This window comes from Arachis ipaensis, chromosome B02 (genome assembly GCF_000816755.2).
Source record: "Arachis ipaensis cultivar K30076 chromosome B02, Araip1.1, whole genome shotgun sequence".
Taxonomy (NCBI): Eukaryota; Viridiplantae; Streptophyta; class Magnoliopsida; order Fabales; family Fabaceae; genus Arachis; species Arachis ipaensis.
The window spans coordinates 90197920-90215167 of NC_029786.2; the positions used below are offsets into that span (position 1 = coordinate 90197920).

The following is a 17248-nucleotide window of genomic DNA, read 5'->3' on the forward strand; positions in this document are numbered from 1 at the left end:
CAACTTCATGCAATCTTTTTTGGTTTTTGATAAACCCCCAAACCTCTTCTATAGGTACCTCATCCATAACATCCTCGAGTTCATCGGATAAATCCACAACGTCCTGCTTTCTTTTCTTCAATATCACCTTTCTTCTTCTCAATTTCGGCTGGTCCACCTCGCCAGCCCCACCAACTTTCTCCGCTTTTGACGAAGACCCTTCATTATCCAAATTTTTACTCTTTACCCAAGCTCTGAGGGTAGCAGCAGACACCCCAGGATATTCCCCCTGTAAAACAAACACAACAAACCTCAGCCAAACATTAGTTAGAATATAATTATATCAATACTCCAAAAGTCTCACCTAAATATTCTACAACGGCCTGCCTATTATCCTCCCACTAGAGCAAGTCAAACACCAAAATTAACTCCTTCCGATCAACAGCCTCAACCAGATATTCAATGATGCACTCATTCTTTGCGGTGATAGTTTTCGGTCCCAGAATACTCTGAGGTTCCGAACACCACCAGATCGGAAACTTCTCCCCAGGTGCTCGTCCATATAAAACGGAAAATCCCCCTCAACATTCCTAACCTTCACATACATTTCTTTGAAATTTTTAAAGGAAGACATGTACAGTTTGAAAACAGCAAACCTGTGTGAACTATTCAAGTTTCCCCAAACCCCCTTCCAAACACCTTTGGCTTGAAACAGTGAGAAGAACAACTCCACTGTCAATTTCTCCTCCAAAAAATCCATCAGAATCTCAAAACTACGAAGAAATGCCCACCCATTAGGGTGGAGCTAGGATGGTGCACAATTTAACTGCTTCAACACCTGACATTCAAAGTTAGTAAAGGGAAGCTTCACCCTCAGTTCTTCCAACACACTACTATACATATAAAAATACTCAAAACCTTCCCCCTGTGAAACACCCGGTCACTGGGAGAATAAGGAAGCAGTTCTAACTAAACTCCAGAACCAACTCTCACAATACTATTTTTGTCTATTTCTTTTACGGCATCTTCATCCAGAAATAGGGACGCACGACTCCTCACATCATCATTCACCCAATCATAAGACCAATCAATTTTCTCCTTTTTCTCTTTCTCTAACCCCATTAGTGAATAACAGTTGAAGAAGAAGGAAACAGCAAAACAAAGATAGAAGAAGAAGCAGAGAAGTCGAAAACAATAAATTTATAGCATACCTCTTTTACTCATTTTTCTTTTTGAAATAGAATACTTCTGATGACAAGGAAGCTTAACCAAGCCAAAATGAAAACCTTTAGGATTTCAAAGTGTTTTAATTAACACACTTAATCACATTTGCGATTCCACTACCCTCAATCCTACCAGTTACATCAAAACAAGTGAGGGGCATTGGAAACACGCACGCTCTGTAACATGCATTTAATTCTTTCTCTCTCCTAATCATACCATTACTTAGCATTAATAACTGTTTAATAAAGCAAATTGAACTGGAGGCTACAAGGCAGAATCAGTCACCGACTTACAAACCTACTCAGCAGCCGACTTATGATTCATTAAAAGCTCAACCTGCTTTATTAAACGCATTCCTAGGCTAAGATTGGGGGCAATGATCCTGCCGTTACAAGCCCGACCTCATAACTCGGCATTATGATCAATAAATCGGCTCCATATGTTATAACTCGGTCATATGCGTTATGATCAGATTCAACGGATTACATCTTAAGATAAAAACGTCTGACCATGCATCATTACCCACAAAATTCCAATAACTGCTCTTCAATACAGATGACCAAAAGTAGTGTAACCGACCTATTATATTCTACTTATAAAGGTATGATATTTTATCCTTAATAAGACACATTGTATTCACAATACTAACTTAAGCATCGAAGTGCCTTTTGTAGGTACACTTCCCCACTCTTGCTCACTCTCTTCACAAGCGTGCTACAAGCTCGGACTCCCGGAGTTCACAGGATCATTGCTGAAAGCTATAACTCGGCACGTTCGTCAGGGACCGAGCTCTCTTAAAGGTATCCATACAGGAACACTTGTCATACCCCAGCTCCTTGAAATAGTTTCTCACGAAGAAAACATCAAGTGTATCCTCATCTAAATTTCCTAAGCCACTTCTATTGTTAGGTGAGTAAACCAATATTTCATCAACATTCTTCTTAAATGTTCCACCATGATGGAACATGATATCCAACAAGTTTTCCATCTGTACAAAAAAAAAAGTATAACAATTTATCTAATGCACGCTATTAATAATACAATCAGCAAACTACAATAGAACATAATCCAATATTGTTTATAAACATATAGAAACACCCTTATTTTCTGTGTAAAAATAGAGCATTCTGAAAACTCCTACCCACACCACCCGGTGCAAAAATTCCTAGCTAATAATATAGCCTCAATGGTTTTTCATCAACCAACAGGAAATTCCCAAGTCAAATCCACAATGATGGATACCTCAACACTATAAAAAAAATAAAAAATATTTTATTCATTGCATGCCTACCTCTGTGTCAGGGGGCTTTGCGAGGAAGCTTTGTTCCTTCCTTCACTATTTTGAGCCAACGATGCACAGGTTCCGACGGACTCGAATTTACTTCACCACAAAAACCCTCACCAGGAATGGAGCTTTCAGTTCGAAGAAGATGAAGAAGACGAAGTGATCTCTTTGAATATGGGGGTTTGAATTGCTCATTCTAAATTTTCAATACCCATTATAATTATTGATGAATCTACTTACAACATCAAGCATGGTAGTTTGAAGGCTGAGCTGCTCATCCAAAGTAGCTTAATAATTTGGGATGAAACTCCAATGCTCAATAAAATATGCTTTGAAGCACTTGATTGGACGCTAAGGGATCTTATGTTAGTTACCGATCAACATAAGACACATCAACCATTTGGTAGTAAGGTTGTTGTTCTAGGAGGTGATTTCAGACAGATACTTCTGGTGATTCCGAAAGGGAGTAGACACGATATATTATCATCAACTATTAACTCATCCCATCTATGATCATTTTGTAAGGTTCTGAAACTGCATACGAACATAAGGCTTTTAATGTCTTCTTCAGATCAAGATGAAGGTGAAATGAAGAGATTTGCTAATTGGATACTTGATGTTAGAAATGGAAATATTGGTTCTGTTGTTGGTGATGAATCAGAAGTTGAAATTCTAGATGATCTATTGATTACAACTACTGATGACCCTCTCTCTTATTTGGTAGACTTTGCATATCCAAATTTGTTGTAAAACATGTCAGATTACATATATTTTTAGAGTAGGGGCAATTCTTGCACCCACGCTTAAGAGTGTCGAAAAGGTAAACGATTTCGTCTTGACAATCTTTCTAGGGATGGAAAAGAAGTATTTGAGTTTTGACACAGCATGTCAAGCTGATGAGAATGAAGATGTACAACAAGAGTGGTTCACACCAGAGTTCCTAAATGACATCAAATGTTCGGGACTACCCAATCACAAGTTGACTTTAAAACCGGGAGTCGCTATAATGCTACTGCGAAATATAGACCAAACTTCAGGTTTATGCAATGGAACAAGATTAATAGTTAACGAACTTGGAAACAACGTAATTGGAGCGACAGTTAGGGCTGGAAGTGAGCCGAGCTGAGTTGAGCTAGACCAAGCTCAAGCTCGCCTCACAAAAATTGAGCTTGGCTCACGGCTTGGCTTATTAATAATCGAGCCTATTTCTTAAGCTCAAGCTCAGCTCACCGAAAGCTCACGAGCTGGCTCGAGCTCACGAGCTAGCTCAAATAATAGAAACATAAATACATAATCTATAATTCTATATTAATAAATTATAACTTATATATTTTATAAAATATTTAAAAAGATCAATTTTATATATTGTTATCTATCATTAAATTATAAATTTTTTATTTATGTCCTACATCAAAATTATATGTAAAAATTAAATATAAAATTTAAATAATTAAGATCATATATATAATATTAAAAGTATAGATTAAATGCATATAGGATATGTGTATTAATAATTATATATATATATATATATATATATATATAATCGAGTCAGCTCACGAGCTAATGAGCTGAGCTTATCCAAGCTCAAGCTCGGCTCATTTAATTTATGAGCTCAATTCCAAGCTCAAGCTTGGCTCACTAGCTCACGAACTTAGCTTATCGAGCTATTAACGAGTCGAGCTCGAGCTAGCTCATGAGCTGGCTTGACTCACTTCCAGCCCTAGCGACAGTAGTGACTGGTAGAAATATTAGAGATAAAGTGTACATTCCGAGAATGAACTTGATCCCTTCAGATTCAGGATTGCCATTTAAGTTTCAACGGAGACAATTTTCATTAACAGTATGCTTTGTAATGACCATTAACAAGAGTCAAGGTCAATCATTATCACATGTAGGACTTTACTTGTCAAAATCAGTGTTCACTCATGGACAACTTTATGTTGCTTTGTCAAGAGTTAAGAGTCGCAGTGGCCTCAGGGTTTTAATTCTGGACGAAGACGGCAATCCAAAGTCATCAACAATAAATGTCGTGTTCAAAGAAGTTTTTAATAATATTTAAGTAAGAATAATATTATTTTCATTTTAATAACATGTTATGATTTATATTTTTGTACAAATATTTACTGTAGATATAACTAATTAATCTATAACTCTGTTTTTAAATTTGAGATGAAATGTGTAACAGGGAGCACAACATCATATACCAATTGCTTTTCTAATGAAGTTAGTAAAATACTAGATTGTCGATAAATTTTTATTAGCCGTTTGATATAAAGTTTAGTGTAAAATTGACATGTTATTAGTACAGTTATATATGTTCTTATTTTTGTATGTCTCCCTCCTTATGGTTCAAGAATATTATAGACTTCAAACTCTTCCATTTACATTTTACTTTGAATAAAAATAAAACAACATATTCAGTACGTTTATTATATAACGACGATAATAATGTTATACTAAACTTGAAAAAATTATGACTATAAAATATTATTTTTGATTTAACATGTTAAATTTAAATATAAGCCTGTGCATTATATGAGTTTAATACTAATACAATTATACATTAAAAATAAATTAAACTATATATATTGTTTTTGCCTGGTTGTGGCCGAGCTATATCTCTTCACAGAAGGTGGGTTGGCCGACCTTGTGAGTGAACCGTAACACGTCCCGACCACCAAGTGAAACAAGAGGGGGAGCACCTGCAAAAAGCACTCCGACGCTCAAGTCAGTCAATGAGAATTATATGGAGAGTTTTTAGCTTAGAACGATGATCTACCTTTTCAACTCCAACTGCTCGTTTTATAACTCGGAGGTAATGACCGTTTGGGTCTAAATTGGCCGTTTCTGTGTAACCGATCATAGAGGTTTAACGTCATAAAGTCGGCAGAGTTAATGTGCCGATTTAAAAAGAGATTTGCCGAGCTATAATTTGTAACCGACGTATAACGGTTGTATCACAGCCCCCAAGCTTAGCCTGTATTTTAAATGAGGCAGGTTGAGCTTTTGAATCCATATAGCCGAATTATAGCTCGGAATAAGGAAGGAGCCCCCAGTTCAACTTGACTCATTTCCTTATAATGCTGATAAAAATTGTTATTTAAATGAACAGTAACGGCCTTGGTGGCATGAACTAATGATTGTCAACACTTTTCAATGCAAGGCTCAAGTTCCTAAGTGGGTTTGGAACCGTTGCAAGTGGGTTTTGGGTTAATGCCCATGATCAAAACTTGGAACTGAAAGGGTTTCATTAAATGAATGGGAAAGAAAAATTTTTTCTTTTCATGTTACTCTTTTCGTGGGATCATAGCTGCTGCTTAAACTTCAACCTTCTTCAAAAATAATGAGTAGAAGAGGTTAGTAACTGTAATTTCTTACTTGCTGTCTTTCTGATTTCTGGTTTTGAGAAAAGGGAAAATGAGTGACAAAAAATCAAAAGCTTTACCTAAGATAGAAGATGATGATTCATATGAGTGGGTTGATGGTGATGTGAAAATAAGGGCCTCTCTGTTCTTTGACAGGGAGAGTGTCGAAGGACTAAACCTGTCAAAGATGGTCAGACCAGGTTTTCATGTTGAGTTATTGCCATGCAACCGCATGGATCGAGTTTTTCATAGAAAGAAAGATTTTGAAAACTTTTATATGTATAGTTGTGTTCTTGAGGAATTGCTTGTAAAACTGCCTTTTACGAGTTTTGAATGTGATTTGTTGACCCAAATGAATTGTGCACCCTCTCAAGTCCATCCTAACGGATGGGAATTTGTTAAATGTTTTCAAATTTTAATGGAGTTTTTGGAGATTGAGCCTGATTTAGAATTGTTTTTTTCGTTGTTTCAAGCAAAGGGTGTGTGGAAAGGCCTTTGGATTAACCTGAACAGTACCCCTGGGTTTTCTATTTTCAAACTATATAAATCTTCTTTCAAAGATTTTAAGGAAATGTTTTTCAAGGTAAAGTCTGTGGATGAAGAATTTCCATTCTATTTAGATGAAAATCTTGGGGAAAAATTTCCCCTTTACTGGTGCTGTCAACCTAATCATATCCTAGGTCCCGAGCTAATAACACCTCGGAATGAGTGCATAATAAGTTTTTTGATGGAAATGGTTGATCGGGGTGGTTTAGTATCTGTGTCGGAGCTGCTTCCTTGGGAAGAGGATAGAGCTTCTGTTGTCCAATATTTCGGTGAGGCATTGTTTGTGCTATCTATATTAGATTTATCTTTTGTTTTTCATCATACTGAACAGTCTTTGTTTTACTGTTTGTTTATTAGGTGGGAGATATCTTGGAGTTTCGGCTTCGAGCATGATGGCTCGATTCAAAATGAAGAACTTTGAGGGGTCTTCTTCAAATGCTGAGAAGGTAGAGGGTGAGGCTGAAGTGAATCAACCGGCACAGAAGAAGAAGGGGATTGTTTTTAAGAAGAGAAAATTTGAAGTGATTAATCTGAAGGAAGGGGATAAGGTGGTACCGTTAAGTGAATTATCGAATTTCACTGTTAAGCAAGAAAAACTTCATTCTTTTGAAGAGGAGGGTGATGGTTCCTCTGTGTGGGATAAGAAGTTCCCTTTTAACATCTTGGCAGATGAAATTGTTCAGTCTGCTCCCGATGTTGCTCGTATTGAGGAGGTCGGGGATGTTGGCATAGACCAATTCATGCAGGTCAGTTGGGTGTTATACATGTGTTTGTGTATTTTGATTTTTTAAGAATATTGGAGTAATTAAATTTTTGCTGTTTTGAACAGGTTTTGGGTTTTCGGCTAGTCAGCATTGGACGAAGCCAAGAAAAAGGCATAAGAGGATACTTGAGAGTAGTTTAGAAGTTGCTGACCTAAAGGAACAAGTCAAATCGAAGGACACTGTTCTTACCGAGCTGAAAAAGGAGCTGTCAGTCACAAAAGAAAAACTGAAACTTGAGAAAGAGGAATATGAAAGAGCGGTAGAGTCTCTAGGAAAGAAGGTAAACGAACTGTCCACAATGAGTGACCAAATCATTGAGGTAACATCGAAATTGAAGCATATGGAGTCCAGCCGTGAAGCTGAAATTCTCGATGCTTTCGCCGAGGGCTTTGAACGTGCTGTTATTCAGGCGAAGTTCTTGCATCCTGAAGAGGATTTCGCTGCTATGGATCCGAGCAAGGTAGTTCAGAATGGTCAGCTAGTTGATGACGAAGAAGTCGTGGAGGAGGAGGGGGATAACAATTTGGCCGATTAAGAAATATTTGAAATATTTATATTTAAGTTATGCGATATTATGATAGTTGAGAGATGTGAATACTCTCATAAAGACTGTTTATTTTGAGTAGGGTGTTTATAATCCCCTTAATGACTGGTATCTTGTTTGTTTGATAATATATTTGTATGGACTTTTTTTTTCAAAAAGTTTTGGTGTATATCCCCATATGGGGTTTGATTATTGTGATGTGCTGGAAGATTATCAGCTGTTGTGTTTGCGCACTTGACACGAATGCGACTTTCATTTTAATAAGTTACCTTTTCGTGAATTGATAGGTATATAGCGTAAGATTATCATAAACAAAATAATTCATAAGAAGAAGAAAATAAGTATTGTTTTGATGCAGTACCTTTACATCCTGAACTAGGTAAGCTAGCCTCGTTAAAACCTCCTTGAGCAAAACCCAGTTATGGGAAAAATCTCAAGGTAGGAAAAAGAGTACTAGCCTTCTGCAGTATGTTAACTATAATATTGCTTTAAGGAATTCACATTCCAAGTGCTAGGAAGTTTAGTTCCATCTAATTGTTCCAAAAGGTATGCTCCTCTGCTGAGCACTTGATGGATTCTGTAAGGGCCTTCCCATGTCGCTGCGAGTTTGCCATGCGTACGTGGTCTTCGTGCTTCCTCGGTTTTCCTCAATACTAAGTCCCCGATATGAAAAAATCTTGGTTTTACCCTTTTATTGTGGCGTTGACCTAGTCGCTGCTGCAAAGCCTTATGATTTATGGCTGCTGAGGCCCGCACCTCCTCAATTAAATCAAGCTCGGCTCGCCGAGCATGTTCATGATCCTCGCTTTTTGTTCTTAAGGAGCCCTGTGAGATTTCGATTGGTATCATCGCTTCAGATCCGTATACCAGACAAAATGGTGTCTCTTTAGTTGTCAAATGTGTTGAGGTATTGTAGCTCCATAAGATCTCTGGGACTAGTTCGGCCCATAGCCCTTTAGCGTCATCGAGCTTCTTCCTTAAAGCCTGCAGGAGGACTTTGTTGGCAGCTTCGGCTAAACCGTTGGACTGAGGATGCTCTACTAAGGAGAAATGCTGCTTAATCTTTAAATTCTGTAAAAAAGACTGAAAATTATGGTCGGTAAACTGGCGACCATTATCAGTTATGATGTGACAAGGTATACCAAATCTGCAAATTATCCTTTTCCAAACAAATGATATCATTTGAGCCGATGTAATTCTTGCTAGGGGTTGAGCTTCTATCCATTTGGAAAAGTAATCAATTGCGACAACTAAATATTTTACCTGTCTTGGGGCTGTGGGAAAAGGTCCCAGAATATCCATTCCCCATTGATTAAATGGCCAGCTTACCGTTGACTGATGCAAATCCTCGGCGGGAATATTAATAATCGGGGCGTGCTTTTTGCAGTGGTCACATGTTCGGACCTTTTTCTGATTGTCTTCCCATATAGTCGGCCAGTAAAAACCAGCGCGAAGAATCTTTTGTGCTAGACTTCTTGCTCCTGAATGTATTTCACAAATTCCTTTATGAACCTCGGCTAAGGCTAAGTCGGCCTCTGACCTGTCTAAGCATTTTAACAATGGTCGAGAATAACCTCGCCTGTACAATTTATTATTCAGCAATGTAAAGAAAGATGCCTGTCGTTTGAACCTTTTTAGGTCTGGTAACCCTTGCGGGAGCTCTCCATTTTTAAGGTAATGAATGTATGGCTTTTGCCAACTGTCCTCATTGTCTATATGAAAGATGCTAATTATATTTATGCTCGGTTCATGAAGAGTGGATTGTAGAAGTGATGCAGTGTGTGACTGAGTTGTAGCTAGCTTAGATAATATATCTGCCCTGTGATTTTGATCTCTTGCTATATGGTTAATTTCAATTTTTGAAAAATGATGCATGAGGTCTTTAACAATAACCAAATACTTTGATAAAATTGGATCCTTGGTTTGAAAACTCTGGTTTACTTGTTGAACAACTAAAAGAGAATCACAATAAACTTGTAAATTTTCAACATGCAGTTCAATTGCTAACGTGAGCCCAGCTAATAGGGCTTCATACTCGGCCTGATTATTGCTGGCCTTGAATGAAAATCGAAGAGAATGTTCAATAACAACTCCCTCAGCATTTTCCAAAAGTACTCCTGCTCCAGATCCATGAGGGTTTGAGGCTCCATCAACAAATAGTTTCCAACTTACAGTGTCTGTATCCAAGTTTGATCCTGTGAATTCGGCCACGAAATCAGCTAGGTACTGCGACTTGACGGATCCTCGTGGTTGATAGTTGATGTCAAACTCTGAGAGTTCAATGGACCATTTGATCAACCTCCCTGCAAGCTCGGGCTTGGTGAGTATTTGTCGTAGTGGCTGAGAAGTTCTAACATTGACAGTGTGACTCTGAAAATAGGGACGTAAACGCCTTGCCGAAAATACTAGGGCATATGCGAGCTTCTCTAATCTCGGATAGCGAAGTTCGGCATTCTGTAATGATTTGCTCACGAAATAAACTGGGCGTTGAGCTTTCTCATTTTCTGCAACAAGGACAGAACTAATTGCCATATCAGTAATTGACAAATATAAATATAATGGTTTGCCGACCTTAGGCTTCTGTAAAACAGGGGGTTCGGAAAGAAATCGGTTTAGACTTTGAAAGGCCGTTTCACAGTGTTCATCCCATTGAAATTCTTATTTTTCCTCAAACATTGAAAAAAGGTGAGTGATTTGGACGCCAAGCATGGTAGGAATCTGGATAACGCTGCTAATCGCCCTGTTAATCGCTAAACCTCTTTGATGTTTGTAGGACTCGTCATGTCAAGGATTGCTTGGCATTTTTCGGGATTTGCCTCAATTCCTCGGCTGGTGAGGATGAAGCCGAGGAATTTTCCTCCTCGAACACCAAAGGCACATTTCTCCGGGTTGAGTCTCATGTTATAAGCTCGGATTTGGCCAAAAATTTCAGTAAGGTCTTCAATATGGGAGTGGCCGACCTTCGTCTTGGCGACCATATCGTCGACATACACTTCAATATTCTGACCTATCTGTTGTTCGAAGACCTTGTTCATCAGTCTCTGGTATGTTGCACCTGCATTCTTTAAGCCAAAAGGCATGACATTATAGCAATAATTACCATATTCAGTAATGAAGGCTGTTTTTTCTTGGTCTGATGGATGCATAAGGATCTGGTTGTAACCAGAGTATGCATCCATGAAACTCAGGGTACCATAACCACAAGAGTTATCTACTAAAGTATCGATAGAAGGCAGAGGGTATGCATCCTTAGGACATGCTTTATTTAAATCAGTAAAGTCGACGCACATGCGCCATTTACCATTATTTTTCTTTACCATGACGATGTTGGCTAGCCAAGTTGTAAACCGGATCTCTCAGATGAAATTTGCATCGATGAGCTTTTTAGCCTCAGCCATGGATGCTAGCCGCTTTTCATTTCCAAGATTTCGCTTTTTCTGAGATATTGGTTGGTGTTCATACCCTGGGTCGAGCTATCCGACCTGGGATGATTCGAGATAAAGTGACCAACCTCTTCAGGTCAGACTATCCGACCTCTTCTCAAGGAGCTCGGCCAAATCGACAAGAGAGCCCAGATTAAGGGCCCAAATAGAGGAGCACGACCCGAATCCTAAGGCGGCCTAAGCCTATAGAGATGAAGGCGGTTCCGTTGAAGATATACTGACCTCAACTCAAAGATAAAGATAAGATAAGATAACTAACTTATCTTATCCAAAAGGTCACATCTCACCATTATAAATACACTGGAGCATCCAGGTATAACTCATACTCTGATTCTACATAACACCTGTTTAATACCCATGCTAACTTAAGCATCGGAGTCTCTTGCAGGTACCCCCCACCCTTCGGTGACAGAGGATCAGTAGCACGTTCAAGTCCAAATAAGTCGGACGTACCAGCTCCGGTCACCATTCACCAACCGGACACATCGGTTCCGACCAGCACAGAAGATCTCGTCCGAGATCGACCTACAGTTTCAGGTAACCCTCGGAATATTGGCGCCGTTGCCGGAAAACCTGGAAGTCATCCCATCACCATGGCGGACAACCATGACAACGACCACGACTCAGATCTAGAAAATAGAACACCGAACAAAAATGCGGACGCCCCACCAAAAGACACTCTGGAATCCAATGGAGACAAAAATTCAGCAAAACCGGGAGCAATAGAAGCCCTTCAAGATCGCTTGAAACAACTTGAAGAAGAAACCCAACGACAACGAGAAATCGGAAAAGATCTACAAAAGAAAGTACGGCGACGTCGAGAATTGGAAGACAAGTTACAGCAATTAGAAGCCGATCTAAAAGACCCTCGGGTCACTCCTGAGAAAAGCTCACGCAAAGAACAGGATCCGTTCACCAGGAAAATCATGAAAACCAAAATTCCAAAAGACTTCAAACTCCCGGATATGATTTTGTACGACGGCACCACTGATCCCAACCATCATCTCAGCAATTTCAGAAGCAGAATGTACCTTACCGATGCCTCAGATGCCATTCGCTGCAAAGCCTTCCCGACAACCCTCACGAAGACGGTGATCAGATGGTTCGACAGCTTACCTCCCAAGTCCATCTCAAACTTCGACGACCTAGCTGAAAAGTTTCTTGCCAGATTCTCCATCCAGAAAGATAAAGCTAAACACGCCCCCAGTCTACTAGGGATCAAGCAAGGAGATTGGGAGAGCCTCCGCAACTACATGAAAAGATTCAACAAAACATGCATGGACATACAAAGCTTACCCACAGAGGCCGCCATCATGGGACTTATCAACGGCCTACGAGAGGGACCTTTCAGCTAGTCTATATAAAAAAAGTACCCGACCTCCTTAGACGAAGTGCAGGAACGAGCAGAAAAATACATCAACATGGAAGAAAATGCTCGGTTAGGAGAGACCTCAAGATCGGGGACCTCCTACCGTGACAGAGACAAGGAATCTAAAAGAAAAGAAGACCGACAAGGGGAGAAAATTAAAAAATACCATAATTATACCCCCCTCAGAGCATCCCTAGTCGAAATATACAAAGAGGTCTGCCATACAGAAAAAATCCCCCCAGCACAGCCCCTTAAAGGAAAAGAGGAGGAGGAAATCGGAAGGAATATTGTGAATATCATCGGGTCAGAGGACACGCCACCAACGAATGCTTCGACTTAAAAAATATCATAGAAAAATTGGTAAGGGAAGGAAAATTAGATCTCATAGGTCGGACAACACTCAACCAACTCGGCGCAATAGTCTCGACCCCACACCTATGTATGAAGTTCCCAACTCCAAAAGGGATAACCACGATAAAAGCTGACCAAAAGATGGCACATCGCTGTTATAACGAAAACCTAAACCTCAGAGGCAAAGGAGAAGAGTTCCACGCAATCGAGTTGGGCGGAGTTCAACGACGAGAAGATCTTCGCCCCCAACCAAAGGGTGAGATAGAAAAAATTCAGATCGGGGACACCTTGGAAAAAACAACTAATATCGGCACAATCCTCAAAGGAGATTTAAAAGAATTGCTAATACAATTCTTACGAGATAATGTCGACCTCTTTGCATGGAAAGCCGCGGACATGCCAGGCATAGACCCTAAGCTAATGTGCCACAAGTTGGCAGTCTACCCAGGATCTCGACCGGTACAGCAAAGTCGAAGAAAGCTTGGTCCGGAGCGATCCCATGCTGTGGAAGAGCAAGTACAGGCACTACTGAAAGCCGGATTTATAAGAGAAGTTAAATACCCGCTATGGCTAGCCAACGTCGTCTTAGTGAAAAAATCGAATGGAAAGTGGCGAATGTGCACCGATTACACCGATCTCAACAAAGCTTGTCCAAAAGATCCATACCCACTCCCCAGTAGTGACGCCCTGGTAGATGCCTCCTCTGGATATAAATATCTCTCGTTTATGGATGCATATTCAGGATACAACCAAATTCCCATGTATCCACCAGATCAAGAAAAAACCTCATTTTTAACACCAAAGGCGAACTACTGTTACATCGTGATGCCCTTCGGCCTCAAGAACGCAGGAGCTACTTATCAAAGACTAATGAATAAAGTTTTTTCGGATCACATCGGAAAGATCATGGAGGTCTATGTGGACGACATGCTAATAAAAACACAAAGCGAAGAGACACTATTGTCCGACCTGGCTCAGGTATTCGACACCATAAGGAAGCATGACATGCGACTCAATCCCGCGAAATGCACATTTGCAGTAGAAGCAGGCAAATTCTTAGGCTTCATGCTCACTCAAAGAGGAATTGAAGCAAATCCAGACAAATGTCAGGCCATACTCAACATGAAGAGCCCAACCTGTGCTAAAGAAGTACAGCAACTCAACGGGAGACTGGCCGCCCTATCCCGATTCTTAGCAGGAGCCACGATAAGATCTCTTCCCTTCTATGCTACTTTAAGAAAGGGAAAACAATTCGAATGGACAGTAGAGTGCGAGCAAGCCTTCCAAGACCTCAAGAAGTTCTTAGGACAGCCACCTATCCTATCCCGATCGCGAGTTGGAGAACCACTCATATTATACCTCGCAGTGGGAAGCAAGGCAGTAGCATCAGCACTAGTCAGAGAAGACGAAAATGGACAAAAACCTGTCTACTTCATTAGCAAGGCACTACAGGGATCCGAGCTGAACTACCAGAAAATAGAAAAATTCGCCTATACTCTTATCCTAACATCTCGACGACTCTGCCCGTACTTCCAGGCTCACACCATTAAGGTTCAAACTAACCAACCCATAAAAAGAATATTGCAGAAAACAGATCTAGCAGGCAGAATCTTACAATGGGTAGTCGAATTGTCAGAGTTTGATCTCCAATATGAAGCTCGGACGGCAATCAAATCACAATATCTAGCCGACTTCATCGCAAAATTCACAGATGCCCTAGAAACCCCCACAGAATGGAACCTTTACGTAGATGGTTCTTCAAATAAGACTGGAAGCAGCGCAGGCGTGATAATAGAAAGCAACCAAGGAACCCAAGTTGAGCTCTCCCTCAAGTTTGGGTTCCCGGCCTCAAACAACCAGGCGGAATATGAAGCATTATTAGCTGGCTAGAGAGGTCGGAGCTCAAAAACTCAACATTTACAGCGATTCACAAGTGGTTACATCACAAATAACAGGGAGCTACCAAGCCAAAGATCCCACCATGAAAAAGTATATGGATAAAACCAAGGAACAGCTCGGACAAATTGGGGAGTATAAGATCTGCCACATACCCCGCGAACAAAATGCCCGAGCTGATGCACTCTCAAAACTAGCCAGCACCAAACCAGGGGGTAACAATAGAAGCCTCATCCAGGAAATGTTGCAGAACCCGTCAATCTCGGAAGAGAAAAAAGTCCTGACTATAATAAATCAGGACCAAGGATGGATGACCCCTATAACCAACTACCTCAAAATAGGAATGCTCTCCATAGAAGAAAAGGAGGCAAAAAGGTTAAAAAGGGAGGCACAGTACTACACCATCATAAACAACATCCTGTACAAAAGAGGAATCTCAACACCTTTACTAAAACGCGTGCCAACCTCCAACACAAGAGAAATGCTAGAAGAAATACACGGCGGTATCTGTGGCAATCATCTCGGAGCACGAGCTCTCGCCAAAAAAGTGCTCTGGGCGGGATTTTATTGGCCAACTCTACAGAAAGAAGCCACAGAATTTGTAAAGACATACCCACCATGTCAGAAACACGCCAACTTTCACATCGCCTCATCAGAAGAGCTCATCAGCGTGACCTCGCCTTGGCCATTTGTAAAATGGGGACTCGATCTTCTCGGCCCCTTCCCACAGGGATAGGACAAGTTAAATTCCTCATAGTAGGGGTAGATTACTTTACAAAGTGGATCGAGGCAGAGCCCCTGGCCAATGCCACCGCTCAAAGATGCTAGAAATTTTTATATAAAAACATTGTCACGAGGTTCGGGGTTCCATATTCGATAACCACAGACAATGGCACTCAATTCACAGATGCAGGCTTCAGAAAACTAGTAGCCGACTTGAATATAAAGCACCAGTACACCTCCGTTGAACATCCACAAGCCAACGGACAGGCCGAAGCTGCTAACAAAGTCATACTGGCCGGATTAAAACGGAGATTACAAGATACAAAGGGAGCCTGGGCAGAAGAGCTTCCACAGGTCTTATGGGCATATCGAACAACGTCACATTCCACCACGAAGGAATCCCCCTTCCGATTAGCATACAGAATAGAGGCAATGATTCCAGTATAAATCGAGGAAGGGTCGCCCAGAGTAGTTCACTACAATGAGGGAGCAAACTCCCAACTTCAGAGAGAAGAGCTCGACTTGTTACCCGAACTCCAGGAAAGAGCTCGGATCAGGGAAGAAGCTCTAAAGCGCCGAATGGCTTCCAGATATAATCGAAAGGTAGTGCTGAGAAGTTTTGCAGAGAATGATCTCATCCTAATCTGAAACGATATCGGAACAACTCGACCAAGAGAAGGAAAGCTGGCAGCAAACTGGAAAGGACCCTACCGAGTTGTAGAAGTGCTTGGAAAGGGCTACTACAGACTGTCTGAACTCGATGGACGAGAGCTTCCCAGGTCATGGCACGCTTGCAACCTAAGAAGGTACTACAGTGAAAAAGAATTTCACTGCACGATCACGATAAAGACAACCGTCCGATAAAGGTGAAAACGCGATTCACCCAAAGGACGATCTAGAGATGACAACCACTTTCTACAAATCGGCAAAGATGAACATAGAATAATGTAAGAAGTTATCGAAAGTGATCTAAAAAAGCACCTGACGAGGTCTTACGGATCGCTAAAATAATAACTTAAAGACTGGTCGAACATTAAGAAGTCGAACCAAGTCAAACCAAGTTATAAGTAAACCCTGGAAAGAGGTCTGGCCAACCCTATTAAAGATGATTACTTTAACTTAGAAGGGCCCGACATAACAAAGTCAGCCTAAAACGAAAAGTTATTAAAGTAGTCCCTGAAAGAGATCTGACAAAGATCCAAGAAAGAGGACTACAAAAAAATAACTTAAGGGAGACTGACATAACCAAGTCGGACTCCTACTACCAAAAAGTTATCAAAGTAGTCCCTGAAAGAGATCTGACAAAGATCCAAGAAAGAGGACTACAAAAAATAACTTAAGGGAGACCGACATAACCAAGTCGGACTCCTACTACCAAAAAGTTATCAAAGTAGTCCCTGAAAGAGATCTGACAAAGATCCAAGAAAGAGGACTACAAAAAATAACTTAAGGGAGACCGACACAACCAAGTCGGACTCCTACTACCAAAAAGTTATCAAAGTAGTCCCTGAAAGAGATCTGACAAAGATCCAAGAAAGAGGACTACAAAAAATAACTTAAGGGAGACCGACATAACTAAGTCGGACTCCTACTACCAAGAAGTTATCAGAGTAATCCCTGAAAGAGACCTGACAAAGGTCCAAGAAAGAGGATTACAAAAATAACTTAAAAAGAGATCGACCTGACGAAGTCAATCTCCTACAAACAAGTTATAAAAGTAATCTCTGAAAGAGGGGATTACAATAATAACTTAGAA

At 40.4% G+C, this 17248-nt stretch overlaps 1 protein-coding gene across 1 annotated transcript; it reads left to right on the forward strand.

Moving 5' to 3' along the window:
- LOC107627597 (ATP-dependent DNA helicase PIF1-like) lies at positions 3047-4550 on the forward strand. The gene is made up of 3 exons (XM_016330425.2): positions 3047-3151; positions 3249-3600; positions 4222-4550. Exons 1-3 carry the CDS (start codon positions 3047-3049, stop codon positions 4548-4550), a joined length of 786 nt encoding a protein of 261 aa, XP_016185911.2.